The sequence below is a fragment of the Sorex fumeus genome, unplaced genomic scaffold (genome assembly GCF_029834395.1).
Source record: "Sorex fumeus unplaced genomic scaffold, SorFum_2.1 ptg000148l, whole genome shotgun sequence".
In the NCBI taxonomy this organism is placed as follows: domain Eukaryota; kingdom Metazoa; phylum Chordata; class Mammalia; order Eulipotyphla; family Soricidae; genus Sorex; species Sorex fumeus.
The window spans coordinates 671,847-696,131 of NW_026606205.1; the positions used below are offsets into that span (position 1 = coordinate 671,847).

The following is a 24,285-nucleotide window of genomic DNA, read 5'->3' on the forward strand; positions in this document are numbered from 1 at the left end:
GGCCTCCCGCTGTGCCTCCCACTTTGTGTTTCCGACCCCCAGTGTGGTTGGGCAAGGAGGGATCGGAGGGGAAGGTGGGGGAGACCCCTACCCCTGCCTCCGTCTCTCCTCACCCCGTCTCTTCCCGGTTCTCCTCTGGAAAATGCCAAAACACGATGTGAATAAAAAAAAAAAAAACTACAATGGTTAACTTGTGTGCCCGTCGTCCCGCTGGGTGGTGCGGGGTGGTGCGCGCCAGACCTCGCCCGGCCGCTGACTTGGCACGTCTTCCCCCGGGCATCCTGTTGGGGGGTGGGGGGGATCCAGAGGGGCCTTAAGGGCAAGGGGGGGTCGGGGGTCACTGTGAGATCAGGACCTGGAGCAGGAGTGACAGTGACTGGAGCGGGAAGATGGGCTCTCCGGAGGGGGGGTGGGGGGGCTTCCCCTGCCAACCAGGCCTGCCCCCTCCCCCCTCTGAGTCCTGTGACAATGCCCAGAACCTGGGGAGAGACCCCCAGGGGTCAAAGGCCAGAGGATGGACCAGGCCGTGGGGAGGGGGGAGCAGGGGGCTCCAGCAGCCCAACCGTCCGTCCATCGGTCCGTCCGTCGGGGCCTGGGGGCTGCCAGCTCCCCCGGGACCCCGGACCTAGCAAGTGTTTGTAGCGGGGCAGGGGGCTCAGAATATGCCCCCCGAGCCTCGCCCGGCTCCGGGGCGGCCGACGGGGCGGGGGCCCGCGTGCCCCTTGGAACGTCGCTACGGGAAAGGGGCAACGACGGAACGCGGGCACGGGGCCACCGGGGCCGGCGGGCGGGCGTGCGGGGCGTGCGGGGCGTGTCGCGGGCGGGTCGCGGGCGGGCGCGCGGGGCGGGCCATGGGCGAGGAGGCGGAGTTCTGCCTGGCGGCGCTCTTTATAAGCGGCCAGTGGCCGCCGCCGCGGCTGCGCGCTGCCGCTGACCTTCAGTGTGCCGAGACCAGCACCATGGCGCCCTCCAGGAAGTTCTTCGTCGGGGGCAACTGGAAGATGAACGGGAGGAAGAACAACCTGGGGGAGCTCATCTGCACCCTGAACAAGGCCAAGGTGCCGGCCGACACCGGTGAGCGCGCGCCGGGGCGCGCGGGGGGCCGGGCGTGGCGGGGCCGCGGGGTGCGGGGCGTGGGGGGCCGGGCGTGCCACCCGGGCGTGGACCCGAGGGTGGGAGGCGGGAAGGGGCCTCGCGGGGGTCGCGGCGAGGGTCCGGGCGGGCGGGGGGCCGGGCGATCGCCGGGGCGCGCGCCCGCCCGGCTACCTGCCCCCGCGCCGCCGGGACCGTGCGCCGCTGCACGTAGCCGCGTCGGTCCCCGCGCGCGTTCCCCGGGCGGCCGGGCGGGCTCCCGCCGCGGGCAGGGGAGGCCGGGAGGGGTCCAGCCGGCCGGAAACGAGTGGGGGGCCTGAGGATCGAGGCCGCGGAGTGGGGCCGCCCTGGACACCGACAAGGCAGACCTCGGTCCTCGCCGTCCGGGCCTGCCCGCTAATCCCAGCACCAACGCCCTCGGCATCATCACCCCCCTGGGAAGAGAGTGCCGTGGGGAGGGCGGTTTTTGCCTTGTTTGCGCGAACCCGGCTTCGACCCCCTGCATCCGCTGAGCACCGCCAGGAGTGATGCCTTGACTTCAGAGCCGGGAGTGACCCCTGAGCACCGCCAGGGTGTCCCCCCCCCCCCAAATAAAATCCATCATCCCCTTGCTTATTTGCTAAAGACCCTAATCTAAAAGCCCTAGCAACAGGCCTTTTCTGCTTCTGCAAAAGTAAAAACGGATCGTGGAGGGGGAGATGGACTATTTTCAGACAGGAGAACCTGGCTCCCAGAGCATGCCGAATCTAGGAGGTGCCCCGGCCCAAAATAGCCCTGGAAATCGGAGCTGGGGCCGGGGAAAGTGCAGAGGGCAGGGCCCCTTGGAGTTTGGGTGCAAGCCCAGCAAGGGAAGTGGACAAAGATCATCTTGCTGGGGAGAAAAATAGCAAAGTTCTGGGGGCACCAGCGCCCTGGCTGGAACCCGGGCGCTTTGCTTCCGTTCTCACCCGGGCCCTCGCCCTCTCTTCCTCCCAGAGGTGGTGTGCGCGCCCCCGGCCGCCTACATCGACTTTGCCAGGCAGAAGCTGGATCCCAAGATCGCGGTGGCAGCGCAGAACTGCTACAAAGTGACCAATGGAGCCTTCACTGGGGAGATCAGGTGAGAGAGTGCTGTGGGGCAATCCTGCCCTCGATGCTCAATGCAATGGCCAGGAGCGCCCGGGCTCACTGACCACGGCTTTTGTCGCCCCCATTAGCCCTGGCATGATCAAGGACTGCGGTGCCACGTGGGTGGTCCTCGGACACTCAGAGAGGAGACACGTCTTTGGGGAGTCGGATGAGGTCAGTAGGCGGGAGAGGAGGTCGGAGGTGCCTGTTCCAGCAGGGGTCGGGGTCTGACCCCGTGTGTTCCTCGACAGCTCATCGGGCAGAAGGTGGCCCACGCCCTGGCCGAGGGGCTCGGGGTGATCGCCTGCATCGGGGAGAAGCTCGACGAGAGGGAAGCGGGCATCACCGAGAAGGTCGTTTTTGAGCAGACCAAGGCCATCGCAGGTATTGAGAAAGGAGACCAGACCGCGATGGCCCGGGGAAGGGGGGCGGGGGTGGGTCAGGTGCCCTGGTTTGCTGAGCTGACTCTGGAAAGCTCCCGCCCATCAGACGGGTGGTGCAGTTCCGGCCGCGGCCGCCAGGGGGCAGGAGGCCACCAACGGCTTCATTGGCTGGGGCGGGCTCCTTCCTGCTCGCGTTCCACCTAGGATCTCTGTTCCCCAGATAACGTCAAGGACTGGGGCAAGGTTGTCCTGGCCTATGAGCCTGTGTGGGCCATCGGGACCGGCAAGACGGCCACACCTCAACAGGTAACCAGCCGCGGGAAGCCTGCCCTCCTGCTGCTACTCACAGTAGGGAGAATCGGACAGTCAAAGAGATGGTTTGGGGTAAACCCACATTGCGTTCTTGTCTTGTTTTGTTGGGGGAGCCACACCCGCTGTGCTCAGGGATCACTCCTGGTGGGTTCGAGAGACTGCCTGGAGTGCCTTGGACTGAACCCGGGTGTACCCCATGCAAGGCAAATGCCCTTTTTGCTGTACTCTCACTCCAGCCCCCAAACCCTCATTTTTAAGGGAAGAACCAATCCAGAGATAGTACAGCAGATAAGGCATTTTCCTTGCATGTGGTCAACTCTGGTTCGATTCCTGACACCCCCTAAAGCCTTCAGAGCACTGGCAGGAGTGATTCCTCAGTGCAGAACCAGAAGTAACACCTGTGCATTCATGACTGGGTGTGGCCCCAGAACCAAAAAATAAAATAGGGGACTAGAGTGATAGCACAGCAGGTAGGGCGTTTGCGGCTGACCTGGGTTCAATTCCCAGGATCCCATAGGGTCCCCTGAGCACTGCCAGGAGTAATTCTTGAGTGCAGAGCCATGAATAACCCCTGAGCATTGCCAGGTGTGACCCGAAAAAGCAAAAAGAAATCAAATAAATAAAGACAGGTATCCCGGGACCCAAAGAAGAATGACCTGTCCATCCCAGAGTCTGGGTGGGATCCGGGCCTTGGTGCTCTGACTCAGATTTTCCCAGGGATTTTCCGAGAGGCAGCAGAGTCTTACTTAACATCTGGCTTGGTCTAGGCCCAGGAAGTCCACGAAAAGCTCCGGGGTTGGCTCAAGTCAAATGTGTCTGATGCAGTGGCCCAGAGTACCCGCATCATCTACGGAGGTGAGTGGGTCTGACCCCTGGCTGTGCCCTGCACCCGAGGCAGCAGGGGGAACGGCCCCAGCCCAGCCCTCTCTCCTCCCTTCCTAGGTTCTGTGACTGGGGCCAACTGCAAGGAGCTGGCGGGCCAGCCTGATGTGGACGGTTTCCTGGTGGGCGGTGCCTCCCTCAAGCCCGAATTCGTAGATATCATCAATGCCAAGCAATAAGCCCCATCCCTCCCCCGGCATCCTGCTAAGCCCGGGACCGTGTCGCTCAGAAGTCCAGTCATTGTGGCGCCCCTCCCCTGCTTCTGATGGCCTCACTCGCCCGTCTGTGGCCGACTCCCGACACCACCTTCCTTTAACTGTTTACACACCTTCCCCCGGATGGTTGGGACCAGGCCGAGCCCTTCTCCACTTCCTGTAGTGGCTTAGAACCAAACACGTCCCCAAGATGGCATCTCCTTGGCTGGGCGGTGGAAGGGAGCGAGTGTGCTTGGGGTCGGGGGGTCCCCGCTGTCCCCACTGAGGGGCCACAGAGAGAAGCCTTCATCCTCTTCTCCCATCTCACACCGCGAGGCCAGGGGCTGAGAACCACCCTGTCCCCCCAGAGGTGGGGAACGCTGCTGGCCTGAGTTGCCAACGCCTGTGTGTGTCGTGTCCGTGAGCTGTCCCGCCTGCAGGGAGAATAAACATCTGGCACCCAGCTTGGAGCTTTGTTGGAGAATCTTTGCCTTTCTAGTGGCAGGCAGGGGGCGGGGGCCAGACCCCTGGAAACAGGGTCTTAGAACAACACATTTCTGCCATCTGTGTCACTGTCAACCTGTTTGTTGATTTACTCGAGCGGGCACCAGTACCGTCTCTATTCCTTCCAGCCCTGAGATTTTAGCAGCCTCTTACTCGTCTTTTCCCAACGATTGGAGGCTCTTTCAGGGTCAGGGGAATGAGACCTGTTGTCGTTACTGTTTTGGGCATATTGAATTCACCACAGGGAACTTGCCAGGCTCTGCCCGTGCAGGTGGGATACTCTTGGTAGCTTGCCAGGCTCTCCGAGAGGCATGTATTTATATATTTCTCTCTGGTTTGCTGCCTACTGTCTGAACCCCATCAAATCTGGTGTGGTAATTATGGAAAATGGGTAGGAAGAGTCTTATAATGTGTTTGGAAAGCAGCCTGGAGCGTGGCGGCGGTTGGGTAGTGGATGTCAGCTGCTGGGGCTGGGTCCCTTGGGGCAGGGAGGGCTCTCACCCGCCCCCCGCTGGGGTGCCCCGAGTGAAAACAGCCTGGCATGAAGTCCCGCGATATATATATATATTTTTTCTTTTACTTGAAACACTCCTCTTGCCCAAGAGCTTCCAGAGCTGGGGTTGGGGAGAGGGGCCCAGCATCCTCCCTGACCCCCTGGAGAGAATGGAGGGTCATGTCCAGGCGTCAGCGCACTCCGGGTCCTGGGGTTCACTGGTAGAGCAGGTACCGCTTCATGGCAGGGGGCAGGGGCAGAGCGGACACCTGGCCAAGCCGGGAGTCCCCTAGCGCTTGGCGGACACACAGGCGGCTCAGGTGCAGGAGGGTGTGTGGCTCCCCTGGGGGTGAGACAGAGGGAGGTGAGTCGGGGTGATGTCCTCAGACTGCAGGGGCTCCCCATGCCGCAGAGAGGAGAGTGGAGTTTCCTCCTGTGGTGCTTTGGGTTTATTTCTTGCCTTTTTTGGGGGGTGGGGACACACTCAGCGATGCTCAGGGGTTACTTCTGGCTCTGTACTCCGGAATCACTCCTAGCGGTGCTCGGGGACCGTATGGGAAGCCGGGGATTGAACCCGGGTCAGCCGTATGCAAGGCAAACGCTCTACCTGCTGTGCTATCATTCCAGCCCCTGGGTTTCTTTTTTTTTTCTTTTGGCTTTTTTGGGTCACACCTGACGATGCACAGGGGTTATTCCTGGCTCTGCACTCAGGAATTACTCCTGGCGGTGCTCAGGGGACCACATGGGATGCTGGGAATTGAACCCGGGTTGGCCGTGTGCAAGGCAAACGCCCTACCTGCTGTGCTATTGCTCCAGCCCCCCTGGGTTTATTTCTTGACCCTCTTTTCTTTTTTATTTTTCAGCTGTGCTCAGGCCTTTTTTTTTTTTTCCTTTGAGCTGGCACTCAAGGATCACTCCTGGCAGTGCTCAGGAACCTTACGAATGCCAGGGACAGACCCCAGTTGCCACATGAAAGGCAAGTGCCCTACCCATTGTACTACCTCTTTGGCCCCCTATGTTTTTTGGAGTGGGATCTGGGGATGCATTTCACCTCCCGGTTTCATCTCCAGTCACGGATTGAAGGTGCTGGGGGCAGGGGAGGTGAGGCAAGATTTCCCGCCTCTGCTGCAGCCAACTGCTGGGAAGAGCCAAGCCCCACTAGCCTGAGGAAGCCACACCCCACGGTTGCCTCCTTGCCACCCACTTCCTGATGCCCTGGGCACCAACGGCTCCTTTCTGAGGTCTGAGTCCAGGGAACCAGTACATGTCCTGGGAGCCTGGTACTGCCAGTCCTCTTCCCCTTGGACCTGAGCAACTAGTCCTGCTTCCAGCCAAACCCTAATGCCCGGAGGGTCACCACCTTCTGTTGCTGGCGAGCTGGAGCTGCGGTCTCACACTCAAGGGCCCCTTCCCAGCACTGGGATGAAGTCAGGCAGCACCCGGAAGTGGGTGAAGTGGGGCTGGAGCGATAGCACAGCGGGGAGGGCGTTTGCCTTGCATGCGGCCAACCCTGGTTCGATTCCCAGCATCCCATAGGGTCCCTTGAGTTACCGCCAGGGGTCATTCCTGAGTGCAGAGCCAGGAGTAACCCCTGAGCATCGCCAGGTGTGGCCCAAAAAAGAAAAAAAAGAAGTGGGTAGAGCATTTGCCTTGCACCAGGAGTGCCAGCCCCGCCGCGCCTGATGGATCCCTGGGCAGGGGCAGGGGTAAACTGAGCACAAACGGGGTGTGGACCCCCCCCAAAAACGAGAACCCATTCATTTGCATCCATTCCCTCTGCCACTGTCCACCTAGCTTCCGTCCCCAACCGCAGCCCCCCGGGACCTCACCTCGCCTCTCGCCCAGGTAGCGGATGCGGACCTGGCACTGGCCCCAGACCGCACTCACGGCCGGGTACAGGGTCCTGCCCTTGAGTCCGCGGAAGGCGGGGCCCAGGTAGGTGCCCCCAATGGCGTAGCCCAGGGTGCCCTCCTCCATGTCCAGTACCACCAGCAGCCTCTCCGGCACCTCCAGCGGCGCGTCCTGCGGCCCGGCGGCGGGGTAGTGGGGGGCCCCGGGCCCCTTGCTCTGATGACACAGCGTCCCCCGCCCGAGGTCCCAGCCCCACGACTCGCCGTCGCTGCCCAGCAGCGCCGCGTAGCGGTCGGCCTGCAGGGGTGCCAGCGCCGTGGCCACGCCCACCACGGCGTGGGTGCCCCTCTGCTCGCGGGGCCAGCCGATCTCCCAGGCGTGCAGGCCCCGGGAGTAGCCCCTCTTGCCCCGGGCGCCGTCGGTGCTCTGGGCCACCGGCCGCCGCTCGAAGCACAAGCCCCCGTCCTGGACCTCGATGTTCTCGGAGCAGTCGTCGGGGTTCCAGCCGTGCAGCCGCTGCGTGCCCAGGTCCGGAGGGGGCGCCGAGAGCAGCTCCTCGAGGCCCCGGGGGCAGGAGAGGTCGGGGTACGGGGCCCGCGGGCTCGGGGTGCCGCTGCTGCCCGCGGCCAGGGCCGCCTGGCCCATGGGGGTGCGGGGCGTGGAGGGCTCCCCGGGACGCCGGCTGCCGCGTCTGGGGCCCCGCGCGGGAGCGACCTGCAAGGGGGGTGACCCGGGAGGGGTGTGACGCGCGCGCCCTCGGCCCCCGCCCCGCTGCGACGCCCCGTCCCCGCGCCCTCTCAGCCCCTCCGTGCGGCCGCCCACCCCCCCCCCATACCCCCGCCACCGCCCCGGACCTCGCTCGGCTTCCCGGATCGCGAGGTCGCGGGGCCCGAGTCCCACCGACGGCAGCCGCGGCGCTCGGGGAGCCCCGAGCGCGGCCGCTTCCGCCTCCCGCGCCCCGCCCCGCCCCTCGGGGGCGTTAACCCTCTCGCCGCCGCTCCAGCCGGGTCCCGGCCCTGAAGCTCCGCCCCCATAGGCGCTCTCCGAGCGGTGAGCGCTCTGGCCCCGCCCTAGGCCACGCCCTCCCGGGACGTTGACGCTCTCGCCGCCGCTCCGGCCGGGTCCCGGCCCTGAAGCTCCACCCCCATTGGCGCTCTCGGGACGGTGGGCGCTCTGGCCCCGCCCTAGGCCACGCCCTCCAGGGACGTTAACCCTCTCGTCGCCGCACCCTTTCTCGAGCTCCCGGGAGAGAAGGCCACGCCCTACGGGGGGCCAGCCCGGAGTGGTTAACCTTTGATCTCTGCCCGGGCCGACCTTCGGGAAGCCGGGCACTTGGGGAAGGGGACTGGGGGGTTAACCCCTTTCTGTCTCCGTGTTAACCCTGTGATGGATTCCTTGCTTTGGGGTCCCTAGGGGGTCCGTTCCCCACCGTTAAGTCTTCTGAGCCACGTGGACACCCAGCTCCCGAGCTCCTGAGAATGAGGGGCTCCCGTTGTTCGACAGCGACCCGCGGGGCCACTGTCCCTGGGCTGACCGCTGTTCCGAGCCGGGAGTTCTGAACGCTTGTGCCTCCGCCTCTGGACCTCAGGTGTCACCCGTGGTGCCCGCGTCGCCCGTGTTATTCCCGTCTCCGTGGATGCCAGGGAAGTTTTCTCACTAGGGAGCTGTGTGATCTTGGAGTGATTTTAGGGAGACTGCCAAACTGTCTCTAAGCCCTCTTCCACCACCACCACCCTTATTTTTTTACTATTATTTTTTTTTTTTTTTTTTGGCGAAGTGGGACACATCTCGCAGTGCTCAGGGCCGACTCTAGACATCACTCCTGGCAAGGCTCCGGGAAACCTTCCGTGGTGCCAGGGATCCAACAACGGAGGCCGCTCCTACAAGCCCATGAAACCTGTTTCCTCTTATGTAAAATGGGAGTAACGATATTTACCAGACAGGGTTGCTGGGAAGTTGAAATTATCCAAGTGCAGCACTTACACTGTGGGACAGGGGAGGTGTCTTAAAAGGGCCGAGCACATGCTCTGTATGTTGGTCAGGTCCCTGATACCACAGGCTCTCCCACCCCCAGCACAGCCAGCAGCAACTCCCCTGAATAAAAATACGTACTAATCATAGCTATGGCTGTTATTGTATTTTTGTGTGTGTGTTTGGTGGGGGCCATACCTGGTGCTGCTCAGGGTTTACTCCTGGCTCTGCACTCAGGAATCAGTCCTGGCGGTGCTTAGGGTACCATAAGGGGTGCCAGCGATTGAACTCGGGTTGGCCACGTGCAAGACAAAAGTCCTACCCACTATAGTATCACTTTGTCCCAACAGCAATATCATTATGAAGGATGCCAAGCGGTGCCCCACTTGGTATGGATGCTGAAAGTTAATATGCAGGCAACCTTGAGAAATTAATCTCCTATCTCTTCCTCTAAAACAAAACCAGTATTGCTTGTACAGGGGGTAACGAGAAATTCAGTGATGCTATCTTTAACATAGGTAAAGCATTCAGAACATTTTCTGGTTCAAAGGTAATCATTTGATTAAACTGTAAAGATTAAACAGTGAGTCCCGAAGGTGGGGACAGAAGTTTGTGTACAAAGGTATGTTGTGAGCAATAGCACAGCAAGGGCACTTGCCTTACCCAACCCAGGTTTTTTATTTTTATTTTGTTTCCTTTTTGGATCACACCCAGCGATGCACAGGGGTTACTCCTGGCTCTGCACTCAGGAATTACTCCTGGTGGTGCTCAGGGGACCCTATGGGATGCTGGGAATCGAACCCGGGTCAGCTGTGTGCAAGGCAACCACCCTACCTGCTGTACTATAGCTCCAGCCCCCAATCCAGTTTTAATCCCCTGTGCTCCCTAAAGTGGTCCCTCGAACCTACCAAGAGTAATTCCTGAGCACAGAGATAGGAGTAAGCCCTGAGCATCACCAGGTGTGACCCAAAAGTAAACCCCCCAAAAATGTCACTGTCACTGTCTTCCCGTTGTTCATCAATTTGCTCCAGCGGGCCCAGTAATGTCTGCACTGTGACACTTGTTACTGTGTTTGGCATATCGAATACGTCACGGGTAGCTTGCCAGGCTTTGCCATGCGGGCGAGATACTCTCGGTAGCTTGCTGGGCTCTTTGAGAGGGACAGAGGAATCAAACCTGGGTCAACCAGGTAGGCAGCGTGCAAGGCAAACGCCCTACCCACTGTTATCGCTCCACCCTCCCCCCCCAAAAAAAATGTATATCATGGAAATACAAAGTAAAGGAAGCATTGCAGGAATAAAAGGATGGGCTCCTAACCTGGACCCAGCAGTCAGGAAAGTGTCCAGAGGGGATGACACTAAATCTTTTTTTTTTTCTTTTTGTAACACTGGGAATTGAACCCTGGGACTCATGTATGCAAGGCAATTTGCTGGCGAAAGTGAGCAAACATTTGAGCAGTGCTCAGGGAAGCTGCAATTTGAGGGATGAAGCCTAAGGTTCTGCCATGCAAGACATCCCTGCACACTCCCCCTCACCCCCCATCCCCCAGTTGATGCCAAACAAACTTACATGAACAGAAATCAACTGCTGATTGGTCCTCTGGACAAAAGCCCTTCAGCATGGGGCCTTTGGAACTGAAGGATGATGGCCCCAACCATTACTTGCCAGATTTGTTATCTTGTAGCGCCAGGCTCAAACCCCAGGTTTGATATTTTTTCATTTTAGTTCAGTTGAGTCATCGTGAGATACACAGTTACAAAGCTGTTCTGAAAATGTTTCAGTTCTACAATGAGTCAACGGGTTCATATCCCACCAGCACTGACCCCCAGTTTCCCTCCTGAAACACCCCTCCCCTCATTTTTTTTTTTGGAGGGGCTGGAAGGTACTTGGGCTCAGCGCTGGGGTTTGCTCTGAGCAGTGCTGGGACACCATGCAGTGCAATGGATTGTACCTGGGACTGCCACTGGCAAGGCGTACACTCCAGCCCTCCGAGCCAAGCCCCAGGCTCTTGAGGTTTTTTAAGAAAAACTAACAATAGCTTGAACTTACAGCCCGTGTTCTCTCTTGAACACTTATCTTGCTTGCTTGTATCTTTATTTACTTGCCATTTCCATGCTAGAGAAGCCTGTGTTCTGTCTTAAATATGTATTACTGTATCACTGTCATCCTGTTGTTCATCGATTTATTCGAGCAGGCTCCAGTAATGTCTCCATTCGTCCCAGCCCTGAGATTTTAGCGTCTTTCCCAATCCTGCCATATTGGAAGCTCTTTCAGGGTCAGGGGAATGAGGCCCGTTATTGTTACTGTTTTTGGCATATCCAATAAATAGGTCATGGGTAGCTTACATCTCCCTTTCTCTCCCCCTCACCTTTTTTTTGTTTCCTGTTTGGGTCACACCCAGCAATGCTCAGGGGTTACTCCCAGTTACTCCCAATTCTGCACTCAGGAATTAACTCCTGGTGGTGCTGGGGGACCCTACGGGATGCCGGGGATCGAACCTCGATTGGCTGCATGCAAGGCAAACGCCCTACCTGCTGTTCTATCTCTCCAGCTCCTCCCCTCACATCTTTCTAAAGTTTCTTTTTTCTTTTTTCTTTTTGGGTCACACCCAGTGATGCTCAGGGGTTACGCCTGTGCTGCACTCAGGAATTATTCCTGGTCGTGCTAGGCAGACCATATGGGATGCTGGGGATCGAATCTGGGTCAGCCGCATACAAGGCAAATGCCCTACCTGCTGTATTATCGCTCCCGCCCCCTAAAGTTTTTTTCATAAAAATAAAATAGAAGCCAGAGGGATATTTTAGGGTAGGATGTTGGCCTTGTACAGGGACAATCCAGGTTTGACCCTCAGCATTCCATATGGCCATATGGACCCCCGAGCACAGCCAGGAGGGATCCCTGAGTTCAGAGGTAGGAGTAAGCCCTGAGCATCAGCGGGTGTGGCCCCCCAAAAGCAAATAAATAAGTAAAGTTTAAAACAATAGCAACAGGGGGCTGGAGTGATAGCACAGCGGGTAGGGCATTTGCCTTGCACGCGGCCGACCCGGGTTCGATCCCCAGCATCCCATATGGTCCCCTGAGCACCGCCAGGAGTAATTCTGAGTGCAGAGCCAGGAGTAACCCCTGTGCATCACCGGGTGTGACCCAAAAAGCAAAAATAAAATAAAATAAAAAATAAAACAATAGCAACAAAGGCCAGAGAGATAGTATAGCGGGAGGGCATTTGCCTTGTAGGTGTCTAACCTGGGTTCCCTCTCAGGTACCTCAAAGGGTCCCCAAAACACCACCAGGAGTAAATTTGAGTACAGAACCAGGGGTAAGCCCTGAGCGCTGCCAGTAGTGTGTGTGTGAGAGAGCAGGTCTCCTCTTTCGCCTTTTTTTTTTTTTGGCTTTTTGGGTCACACCTGGCGATGCTCAGGGGTCACTCCTGGCTTTACACTCAGGAATCACTCCTGGCAGTGCTCAGGGGACCATATGGGATGCTGGGAATCGAACCCGAGTCAGCCGCATGCAAGGCAAACGCCCTACCCACTGTGCTATTGCTCCAGCCCCTCCTCTCTTGCCTTTTCCATTGGAAAATGCAGCCTGTGAAACAGCAGCAATTTCTGAGTACGGAGCAGAACAAGAAGAGATCCCTGGGAAATCGAAAGGTGAAAGTATGTAACATTATGCATCCACTAGTACATCCATGAGAATTGTAGGTGGCTTTTTACCTAGACGAGCAAGTGACCCTCTGTTGACTGGAGAGCTGGCTCCAAGAACTGGAGTGCAAAGTTTGCAGGCAGGAGACCAGGTTTGATTCCCAATCACTGCCTGGTGCTACACCCTCCCTTAGCCCCCAAACCCCCGCTGAGCAAAGAGCAGAGAACAGCCTTGGTACCACGACTGTGTGTGACCCACCAAAAATAACGAACCAATGGGGCTGGAGCGATGATAGTACAGCAGGCATGGTGTTTGCCTTGCATGCAGCCGACCCAGATTCAATTCCCAGCATCCCATATGGTCCCCCAAGCACCATCAGGAGTAACTCCTGAGTGCAGAGCCAGGAGGAACCCCTGTGCATCGCTGGGTGTGACCCAAAGAGCAAAAAAAAAAAAAAAAAGAACCGAAATAAATCTTTCCAAACATTCATCATTTGGGGGGGCTGGAATAGTAACACTTGCCTTGCACATGACTCACCCGGGGTTTTTAATAGCTGGCACCCTGGACCCACAAAAGCAGTGATCCTTGCGCACTGACCTAAAACAAACAAACAAAAAAAAATTACCTAATGCTTGTTTGATGATTTGTCTCATCTCTGAAGAATCCAGATGGGCACAAGATAATTTTTTTTTTTTTTGCTTTTTGGGTCACACCCAGCTGATGCTCAGGGGTTACTCCTGGCTCTGCACTCAGGAATCACTCCTGGCGGTGCTCCGGGGACCATATGGGATGCTGGGAATCGAACCCGGGTCGGACGCATGCAAGGCAAACGCTCTACCCACTGTGCTATTGCTCCAGCCCCCTAATTTTTTTTTTAAATTTTAGTTTTTTGCAGTGCCAGGGATCAAACCCAAGACCTCACACATATAAGGAATGTGCTAGAAGGCTGAGCTCCCTCCCTGGCCACAGGATGACTTTTTGGTGTGGCTCATTATTTTCATTGTTTTATGGTATCTTGGTGGTAGGGATACATAATTTAGTCTGTTGTTCATTGGAAATTTGTTTCCAGGTTTTAGCTATTATTATGGACATTTACATTGGTCTCTATTTGCACTGTAGCACTGTCCTCCCCTTGTTCATCAATTTGCTCTAGCGGGCACCAGTAACGATTCATTGTGAGACTTGTTGTTACTGTGTTTGTCATATTGAATACATCATGGGAAGCTTGCCAGGCTCTACCGTGCGGCTGAATACTCTCGGTAGCTTGCCGGGCTCTCCGAGAGGGATGGAGGAATTGAACCCGAGTCAGTCACGTGTAAGGCAAACGCCCTACCTGCTGTGCTACTGCTCCAGTCCTGTCTCTATTATGGAGAACAATAAGATACCCAATATTGTACAAATCTTTTGGTCCACACAGACACGCATTTGCGGAATTACTTAAAGGCAGAATTGCTGGACCATAAGAAATTACAATTTCAGGTTTCTCTTCCCTACAGGGATTTTATTCAGAAATGAAATCATTAGGTAGGGGCCGGAGAGATAGCACAGCGGGTAGGGCATTTGCCTTGCACGCGGCCGACCCAGGTTCGATTCCCAGCATCCCATATGGTCCCCTGAGCACCGCCAGGAGTAACTCCTGAGTGCAGGGCCAGGAGGAACCCCTGTGCATCGCCGGGTGTGACCCCAAAAAAGAAAAATAAATGAATAGATAAATCATTAGGTGTTTCTTTGTTGTTTTTATCCATACCTGGCTGGGCTCAGGAATCACTTTGGGTAGGGCTCGGGACCATATGCAGTGCCGGGGATCAAACCCGGGTCAGTCGCCTACAAGGTGATTATACCCACTGTACTAGCTCCCTGGCCCCATCTTTATTGCTCTCATAATGAAGACAATTGGCAATAGTGAAGCTAGCCCAAGACCCGAGTGCATTTATTTATTTTATTTATTTATTTATTTTGCTTTTTGGGTCATACCTGACAATGCTCAGGGCTTACTCCTGGCTCTGCACTCAGGAATCACTCCTGGCGGTGCTTGGGAGACCGCACAGGATGCCGGGAATCGAACCTGGGTCAGCCGCATGCAAGGCAAATGCCCTCCCTGCTACACTATCACTTGGCCTCCGCCCCCACCACCCCAACTGCGTTTAGAGCGTTCAGCATCTAGGTGCTGGCAGCCCAGGAAGCATCTCAGCTTCACGTGTGTGGTTTCTGTTTTCTTGTGAGCTACACCCTGCTATGCTCAGTGCTTACTTCTGAATCTGTGCTAAAGGCCCTGGCAGGGCTCAGGGGACCACATGGAGTGCCAGGGATCAAACCTCAATCAGTAGGGTGCTGCATGCAAGAAGCACCCTACCTGCTATATTATTGCCCTCTCTCCTGGCCTGATGTTTCTAACGTGAAGATTAAAACACAGTTGTGGGGGGGCTGGAATGATAGTACAGTGGGTAGGGTGTTTGCCTTGCATGCGGACGCCCAGGGTTCGATTCCCAACATCCCATATGGTCCCCCGAGCACCGCTAGGAGTAATTCCTGAGTGCAAAGCCAGGAGTAACCCCTGTGCATCGCCAGGTGTGACCCAAAAAGAAAAAATAAAAAACAAAAACAAACAAACAAACAAAAAAAACCAAAGAAACACAGTTGTGGTCTGGAAAGATAGTACAATAGGGAAGGCGCTTGCTTTGTGCCTGACCAGCCCTGGCTCCATCCCCAGGAACCACGTGGTTCCCTGAGCCCTGCCAGGACTGATCCTTAAGCATAAAGCCCGTAGGAAGTCCTGAGCACAGCCTGTCTGACCCAAACCTTAACCCCTCCAAAAAAGGGGAAAAAAAGAAAAAGAAAACGGTTAGGCATCCCTCATTCCCAGGGACTAGCCTCATTCTATTCTGGAGCTGTCTACCCCTTTAAATTCCTGGTTGGAACTCTGAGTGGGTACCATTCCTCCACATATCAGCCTCACCGGACCCATTGCACATTTTTGAGGCTGATGCGGTTTTTCAACTGTTATGCCGCTCTTGGCTGATTTTGAAACCCCTCCTTCCCACGGTACTCTTCACTGGCTGGAGCTTTGAACTTTACCTTGTGACCAAGCACTTTCCTTCTTTTCCTTTTTTTTTTTTTTTTGGAGGGGGGTGTGTCTGGGCCATACAGGATGGTGCTTAGGGCTTACTCCTGGCTCTGCACTCAGAGATTACACCTGGCAGGCTCTGGGATCTATATGCGGTCCTAGGGATTGAACCCTGGTTGACCACACGCAAGGCAAGTACCCTACTCACCGGACTATCTCTCTGATCTTTTTCTATGTTCCGCAGTGCTCAGGAGTCACTCCTAGTGATGTCGCTGGGCCCCATGGGTGACTTATGTGAAGCGGAAAGGAGAAAGACGGTCACTTTTTCCCCATCCGCCTCTGCCACCTGGGACCCAGGGTTATTGGGTTCTTGTCTCACCTCGCAGAAAGGAATTTCAGGAATAGACATGCAGTGGAAAAAATAGATTTTATTTGGAGGGTTTTTAAAGTGTGGAGGGAAAGAGAATGAGAGAGAGAGAGTAATGCGCTCACGAGAGAACACGGGCTTCTCCAAGGGCGGAGAGAGTCCCTGGACACATTCCAACATTAGACACAAAAGTTTGAAAGCCCACATCTCAAGAGGGGAGATGCAGGCGACACATGTGCTCAGATGCCACATGTGCTCGGCCACATGGGCACAAGCAGCGCATGGGCTCGGGCAGCATCTGCGCGCTTCCTTTGTTCAAGGTGGCCTTTATAGGGTTTCTCCAACTTGCCCCCACGTGGGGCTTCTTCCCAGGTAAAACTCCGTTGCTAAGGAGGTTACCAGGGAGGTTGGAAGGGGTGATGGTCTTCTTTGGGCTGAATCATTAAAGTTAATCATATTGAGGGAGACGTCCGAGGGAATTCGACGAATTTCCTTCATGGGGAGGGGTCCAGTTTCCTCAGGGTCCGCTGCTCAAGATCTTATCCGTATCCACAAAGTGGGTCAGCCTTGGAATTTAACTCCCAGAACTTTTACTGACCTGTCTCATTGTCCAGGGTCTTTCCCTATCTACCGGCCTACATCACTAGCTTGCTGCTGGGAATGGCACCCACAGTGCTCGGAGGACAGGGCCTGGGATTGAACCTGGGCTCAGCCTTGGCATTAAGGCAGGCAGTTAGATAGATGAAGGCTCATGGCATTGGAATTTCAGAGAAGTAATAAACCCAGTAACACTGAAGCAGCAAAAATGAAGGCCTAGGCCTGGCTGGACCTAGGAGGCTGGACGCCACAGAGACACAAACATCTGCAGAGACAGAAATTGCAAGTAAGGACCTGAAAGAGATTTACGACACCTGAACGACCCCCACCTCTGCCAGAGAAACTCCAGACCAAGGCAAGCCCCCTTAGCAAGGAACTCTTACCTAGCTAGGAAGCCCCACATGAGAGCCAATCGAATAAACCCTGTAAAAGCCACTTTGAACAAAGGAAGGGCACACATATGCTGCCTGAACCCATGACCTGCTTGTGCCCACATGGCCCGGCACATGTGGTGCCCATATCTTCCTTCTTGAGACATGGACTGAGGCTCTCTCTGCCTTTGGAGGTATGTTCTCCCTTGAGCATGTTACTCTCTCGCTTTCCCTTCTTCCCCCTCCTAAAAACCTCCAAATAAAAGCTGTTTTTATTTCACTGCTCATCTACTCCTGAAATTCCTTTCTGCAAGGAAGACAAGGGCTGGAGCGATAGCACAGTGGGTAGGGCGTTTGCCTTGCATGCAGCCAACATGGCCGACCAGAGTTCGATTCCTCCACCCCTCTCGGAGAGCCCGGAAAGCTACTGAGAGTATCTCACCTGCACGGCAAAGCCTGGCAAGCTCCCAGTGACGTATTCGATATGCCAAACACAGTAACAACAAAGTCTCACGATAGAGACGTTACTGGGCCCGCTTGAGAAAATCAATGAACAACGGGAGGACAGTGACAGTGAAGGAAGACAAGAGCCTATAAGCCCTTGGAATGGCCTAGGACTGACTCTCTTTTCCTGCACAGGGCAAATCCTCACTCCATCCCGAGTCCTAGTCTTCCTAGCTGGTCCTGGGGTGGCAGGGGCAGATCAGGAGAAAGTGACCGTCTCTCCTTTCTGCCTCACATAAGCCACCCATGGGCGCCCACCAACTTCAGCACCAGTGCTATGATCTTTCTCCCTTGCCAAGTACATTTTTTTTTTTTTTTTTGCTTTTTGGGTCACACCCGTCAATGCTCAGAGGTTACTCCTGGCTCTGCACTCAGGAATTACTCCTGGCAATGTTCAGGGGACCCTATGGGATGCTGGGAATCGAACCCAGGTTGGCCGCGTGCAAGGCAAATGCCCTACCAGTTGTGCTATCACTCCAGACCCCCAAGTCCTTTTTTTTTTGTCCTTCTCGCCACACGCTTCCATTATCACGCATATCTCAGTGTCCATGACAGACACATACACACCTTCTTGCTGTGACTAGTTGTTAAAAAGTGATGAATGACCTGGAGTCACTACTTTGCTGAATCTTGATTGCACCTGTAGATTTTTTTTTTTTTGGATGGGGGCACATTCTGGGCTGCTCAGGGGTTACTTCTGACTCTGGACTGCTCCCAGCAGTGTACCAGGGATCACACGTTGTGCTGGGAATCCAACCCGGGTCTCCTGCTATTAGAGTGTGGAGTCAACCACCCCTCAAGGACAGAGAACAGAACTAATGAGGTTTATTGTTTCAGCTAGCTGGGGTTCAAGTATCCTCCCCTACGCATCGGGCTTCAAGAAGGACCTTGAGCACTAAATTTAACTAATTCTTTTTTTTTTTTTTTTTTGGCTTTTTGGGTCACACCTGGCCATGCACAGGGGCTACTCCTGGCTCTGCACTCAGGAATTATTCCTGGCGGTAACTCAGGGGACCCTATGGGATGCTGGGAGTCAAACCCGGGTCGGCTGTGTGCAAGGCAAACGCCCTCTCCGCTGTGCTATCGCTCCAGCCCCCTTAACTAGTTCTTATACTTTTCGTTTACTCAACAACTTTCATTCTAGTGTTCGAGTGTAATACTAAACTATTTTCACGTGTGCATTCCTCAACTACTTTCACTATCTAGGACCTGATCTTTGATCATCATCCGTTTTTGTGCAGTAAGTTTTGCAACCCTTCACAGCTGTTAAGCAGGATGAGCTAGTTCCTAGTTCCTGGAAGAGGCCGAGACTGCTCGAAGGTCACAGAGCCTGTCACGTCTTCGGCTGAACTGGGCCCAACACTACATCCCCTGGATACCAGAACGAAGAGGGATGCTGTTCCTTAGGCTGGGAGCCAAACGAAATGGGTGGGTTAGTCAGCCGGGGGGTTGTCATGGGGGGCGGGGGGAGTGCTTAAACCTCTACAGTCTGCCAGGCCAAAGGCGACTTAGACAGTGAACCTCAGAACACACGCACACGCCAGGGGTCCAGAATCGGGGTCTGGCCCAGGAGCCAAAGAAAAACCTTCTGCCTCTTGCACTGCCACTAGCTGCCCATACACTGCGAGGCTTGGGCTTTTGTTTTTTTTGCTTTTTGGGTCACACCTGGCGATGCTCAGGGGTTACCCCTGGCTTTGCACTCAGGAATCACTCCTGGCGGTGCTCGGGGGACCATATGGGATGCTGGGAACCGAACCTGGGTCGGCTGCGTGCAACGCCCGCTGTCCTATTGCTCCAGCCCTTGGAGATTTTATATATATATATATATATATATATATATATTAAAGGATTAACTTGTTTATTTATTGCTTTTTGGGGTGCACAGAAGTTACTCCTGGACCACCTCTCCTGGGGTCCGCCCTACCCGGGATGGGCCCGGGTCCCCCGATCCCTCAACCGCGGCTTGGACCCGTTCCACGGCGGGACCAAGACTTCCAGGCGACCCCCAACGGGCCCAGAGAACATGGCGCCTGCAGAAAAAAACGCAGCCGCGGACGCCCACCCCGCCCCGCGCCCCGCGCCCCGCGCTCGCCCCGCGGGCGGGGCCAACGCGGACTCCCGCGGGCCGCGGTCACGTGACGGGCACCGGCCGCCGCGCGCGCCCCCCAGTGGCCGGAGGCCTGCCGCGCTCTCCTGGCCGCCCGCCGCCCCCCGTAGCCCCCCAGACCCCCTGCCCTAGCCCTGCCTGCAGCTCCCGCCCGCCCGGGGAATGTTCTGCGCCCGGAACAAAGGCCCCCCGGGGCGGACGGAAGCGAGGGCCTCTCGGGAGCCGGGAAGCCCAGGCCGGGAGGCGAGGATGCCGCAGTTCTCAGCCAGGTGGGCGAGGGACACCTCCTGCCCACCCCCCAACCCGACCCCCGCGATGCACCCACCCACGGTCCCCACTCCCCCCGCTGACCTGCTGTGCTCTGCAGTCAGTGCAGCCGCCAGTCTCTTAACTCAAGCATACATCGCGAGGCTTGGGCTTTTTGGTTTGTTTTATATATGTATATATTTGTAAAGGATTAACTTGTTTATTTATTTATTTATTGCTTTTTGGGGTCACACCTGGCGATGGACAGGGATTCCTCCTGGCTCTGCACTCAGGAATTACTCCTGGCGGTGCTCAGGGGACCCTATGGGATGCTGGGAATCGAACCCGAGTCCGCTGCGTGCAAGGCAAACGCCCTACCCGCTGTGCTATCGCTCCAGCCCCTTGTTTTTTTATACTTAAAGAGCTTCCTTTATCCCTAAAAAATATATATATATATTTTAAATTTATTTATTTATCTTTTTTGTCTCCTCCGTCCAGTTCCCCCAGATGGCAGTGCCCAGGGACCCTCCCCGGAGAGGCGCTCGCGGTCCACGTAGGATGGAGGCGAGAGGCAGACGCCAGGTTCCCCCGGTGACGCTGACTGCAATGGGCAACTGCAAGGAGTCAGGAGTCGCACCCACTGCCTGGGCACGCCGTCACCTCCTGCAGCCTCACCTAGATGAGTCACCTTCCGGCTCCGTCTAACACCCTTTGGTCCATCCTGTGTGAAGTGACAAAAATCCAAGCCCGGTTCATTTTAAGGAGCTAATTTGACTTATATTAAATGAGTCATGAGTTGGGCGAAGCCCTTGGCTGGCGTGCAGTGCCCAGAGGGGCTCAGTAACAGCAGGGAAAGGATCGCAGGAGGAAGAAAAGGGAAAGGCTTGCAGGTTTAGCTGGCTTTCCTACGGAACCGGTTAAGGTTTCGTCACAGGTTGAATTTGGTATTAAATCTTTTTTTTGGGGGGGGTGTCACACCCGGCGATGCTCAGTGGTTACTTGACTCCGCACTCAAAAATTACCCCTGGATTCTGCACTCAAGAATTAGCCCTGGAGGGGCTGGAGCAATAGCACAGTGGGTAGGGCGTTTGCCTTTCACGCGGCCAACCCGGGTTCGATTCCCAGCATCCCATATGGTCCCCTGAGCACCGCCAGGAGTAACTCCTGAGTGCAGAGCCAGGAGTAACCCCTTGTGCATCGCCAGGTGTGACCCCAAAAGCAAAAAAACCAAATTAGCCCTGGAGATGCTCTGGGAACCCTATGGAATGCTGGGGATCGAACCCCGGTCCTCAACGTGCAAGGCAGACGCCCGCCCTGCTGCACTATTCGCTCAGGTCCCTTTAGTATTAAATCTTGGCGGCTAATAAACACGAGTTTCAGCCAAGTGTCTCGATTTGGGGCCTATGATGAATTGGTTTTTGTTCGTTTTATTTATAACTTTTCTTTTTGATGTTGACTCAACTGTTTAAATTTTTCCTTCTATTTTTACGGGGGGGGTGTGGGGGCAGCTTCAGGATCTGTGCTAGGAAACGGATTGTCAGTGGGAGAAGTGGGGAGGCAGGTATGGGGGGGACCTCCCCCCTCCTTCCCCAGGCTCCCTGAGGAAGTTGCGCATGCATGTCTCTCTCTGTGTGTGTGTGTGTATGTGTGTGTGTGTGTGTGTGTGTGTGTGTGTAAATCTGCAGAGAGGCTGGAGAGATAGTACAGTAGTGGCTTGCCTGTTTACCTTGCACGAGGTTTGGTCCCCTGAGCATTGCCAGGAGTGATTCCTGAGTGCAGAGCCAGAAATAACCCCTGAGCATTGCTGGATATGGCCCCCAAACAAAACAAAACAGAAAAGTGACTATTCCTTTCCTTGAGTGACTTCATTTAACTTACCATTATTATTATATTTTTTTGGCTTTTTGGGTCCCACCTGGCGATGCCCAGGGGTTACTCCTGGCTTTGCACTCAGGAATCACTCTTGGCAGTGCTCAGGGGACCATATGGGATGCTGGGAATCAAACCCGGGTCGGCCGCGTGCAAGGCAAATGCCCTACCCGCTGTGCTATCACTCCAGCCCCTAATTTGCCATTATTAACAGCCTTATCATTTTTTTTTTATCCCTGCAACTCCAGCTTAGTCCGGGTGGCTTCTCAATCTCCCACTCCTTCGGTTTGTGTAATCCCAATGTGGATCTCTCAATCTGGGAATCCCAATCTGGGAACAACTATCAAACCCACAAGGTGGGGCTAGAGCGATAACACAGCGAGTAGGGCATTTGCCCTGCACATGGCTGACCCGGGTTCGATTCCCAGCATTTTATAGGGTCCCCAGGAGTAATTCCTGAGTGCAAAGCCAAGAGTAACCTCAGGTGTGTCCCAAAAAGCAAAATCTTAAAAAAAAACAAAACAAAACACTGTCTACTGTCCTCCTGTTGTTCATCGATTTGCTCGAGCGGGTCCAGTAACGTCTCCATTTTGAGACTTGTTGTTACTGTGTTTGACATATTGAATATGTCACCAGTAACTTGCCAGGCTTTGCCGTGAGGGTGAGATACTCTTGGTAGCTTGCCGGGCTCTCCGAGAGGGGCGGAGGAATCGAACCCAGCTCCGCCAGACTGGCTTCGAGCAAGGCAAACACCCTACCGCTGTGCTATCACTCAAAAAAAAAAAAACGCACAAGGTAATTCTTGGGGTCTGCCTCATCCTTTCCCCTGGAGGGCACAACAATGAGGATAACTTTCAAAGCACCCCCCTCCACCCCGACCTGTTCTCCCGTTCTCCCGAGTGTTAGAGCCCGAATTCCTGCAGGTCACCCAAATTCCTGCAGGTCTTCCTAGCTGCTGCTTGCATAGGGGACAGTCTCTGCCCAGGAGACCTGGAGCCTTCACTGTGTGGCTGTTCTCTCTGGGCACCGCCCTTAGGATGAAGAGGGTGGGACTGGGCTGGATGCCAGTCTGTCCTGCTGGGCTGGCTTCCTCTGGGAGGGAGGGCTGGGAAAATGGGCCTGGAGCTTTGAACTAGAAAGTTTGGGAGGAGCGCAGGCTCCTCCCAAACTTTCAGAGAAAGTCACTCCAGTAGAACCATTATGTGGTTACATAAATTTTGATGCCAGGGTTCCATCCCCGGCATCCCATAGGGGTCCCCCCCTCCCCTCAGCCCTCAGCACTGCCAGAGTGATTCCTGAGCACAGAGCCAGGAATAACTCTTAAGCATCACTGAATGTGCGCGCCCGCCCCCCTCCAACAAAACAAAAGGAATTTCATTACCTGGTTGGAGTGATAGCACAGTGAGTAGGGCGTTTGCCTCCCATGCCGGCTGACTGACCCAAGTTGAATTATTTTTTGCCGGAGCCCCACCGGGAGAGATTCCTGAAGCACAGGAACAAGCCCTGAATATTGATGATTGTGACTCCAAAACAACTACAACAACAGCAACAATTTTTTTTTGTTGTTTTGGGGCCCCACCTGGCCCCAGAATGCTTGGGGGTTACTCCTGGTTCTGCACTCAGGACCTGCTCCTGGTGGTACACAGGGGACCCTATGGGATGCTGGGGAGCAAACAGGTTGGCCGCATGCCAGACAAACTCCCTACTCACTGTACTATTGCTCTGGCCCCAACAAAAAATAATTTTTATTATCTTTATCCTTTTTATTTTTGCTTCTTGCAGAAAGGATCTAACTGCAAGACGGTATAGTAATGTAAACTTCCATTACTGGGTCATCCTCCCCCACGTGACAGTTATTTTATATTAGGGACCCATAATTTTGGTTTTTTTTTTTTTTTTTTTTTTTTTTGCTTTTTGGGTCACACCCAGCGAAGCTCAGGGGTTACTCCTGACTCTGCACTCAAGAATCACTCCTGGTGGTGCTCAGGGGACCATATATGGGATCTAGAGATAGAACCCAGGCCGGCCCTGTGTGAGGCAAACTCCCTACCCGCTGTACTACCTCTCTGACCCCAAGGGACCCATAATTTTTTTTTTTTATTGAGAAGGAAAAATTTTATTATCACCAAGTTCTATCACTCATACTTGTTTTGGTTATTTTTTTTTATTAGTGAAATACCATGAGGTACAGTTGTAGATTTACAATTTTTTGTGCTTGAATTTCGATTATACAATGATCAAATACCCATCCCTCCACCAGTGCCCATTTTCCACCACCATGGATAATATCCCTCCCACCCCCATCCCTCCCATCTCACCCTGCCTCTGTGGCAGGGCATTCCCTTTTGTTCTCTCTCTCCTTTTGGGTGTTGTGGTCTGCAAAAGAGGCATTGAGTGGGACCCATAATTTTGATGGGTAGTTGCTTCCTTATTTATTTTTACTTTGTGGGGGGGCCCACACCTGGCAGTGCTCAAGGCTTACTATTGGCAGTGAGCTCATAGACGGTGCCAGGAATCGAATCTGGGTTGGTTACGTGCAAAGCAAACACCTTACCTGGTACTGTCTCTCAAGCTCCTTTTTTTTTCTTCTTTTTTTAAAAATTATTTTTGAAAAATTTTAGTAAGAAAAATGAAAAAATTAAAGAAATTGCTCAAGAGCAACAGATGGGGGTGGAGCCAGAGTACAGGGGTTTGGGGACATGGGGGAGGGGCATTCAGATCTGGGGGGC

General features: G+C 55.0%; 2 protein-coding genes across 2 annotated transcripts; one reads left to right on the forward strand and one right to left on the reverse strand.

Moving 5' to 3' along the window:
- The first annotated feature begins 870 nt into the window (after positions 1 to 870).
- TPI1 (triosephosphate isomerase 1) lies at positions 871 to 4,434 on the forward strand. Its single transcript, XM_056106824.1, has 7 exons — positions 871 to 1,074; positions 2,068 to 2,191; positions 2,289 to 2,373; positions 2,451 to 2,583; positions 2,803 to 2,888; positions 3,662 to 3,749; positions 3,837 to 4,434. The coding sequence occupies exons 1-7, from the start codon at positions 960 to 962 to the stop codon at positions 3,953 to 3,955; spliced, it is 750 nt and encodes a 249-aa protein (XP_055962799.1). The 5' UTR covers positions 871 to 959; the 3' UTR covers positions 3,956 to 4,434.
- A 691-nt stretch (positions 4,435 to 5,125) lies between these two features.
- Positions 5,126 to 7,532, reverse strand: SPSB2 (splA/ryanodine receptor domain and SOCS box containing 2). The gene is made up of 2 exons (XM_056106830.1): positions 6,797 to 7,532; positions 5,126 to 5,310 (listed from the first exon to the last, which is right to left on the reverse strand). Exons 1-2 carry the CDS (start codon positions 7,461 to 7,463, stop codon positions 5,183 to 5,185), a joined length of 795 nt encoding a protein of 264 aa, XP_055962805.1. The 5' UTR covers positions 7,464 to 7,532; the 3' UTR covers positions 5,126 to 5,182.
- Positions 7,533 to 24,285: the final 16,753 nt, after the last annotated feature.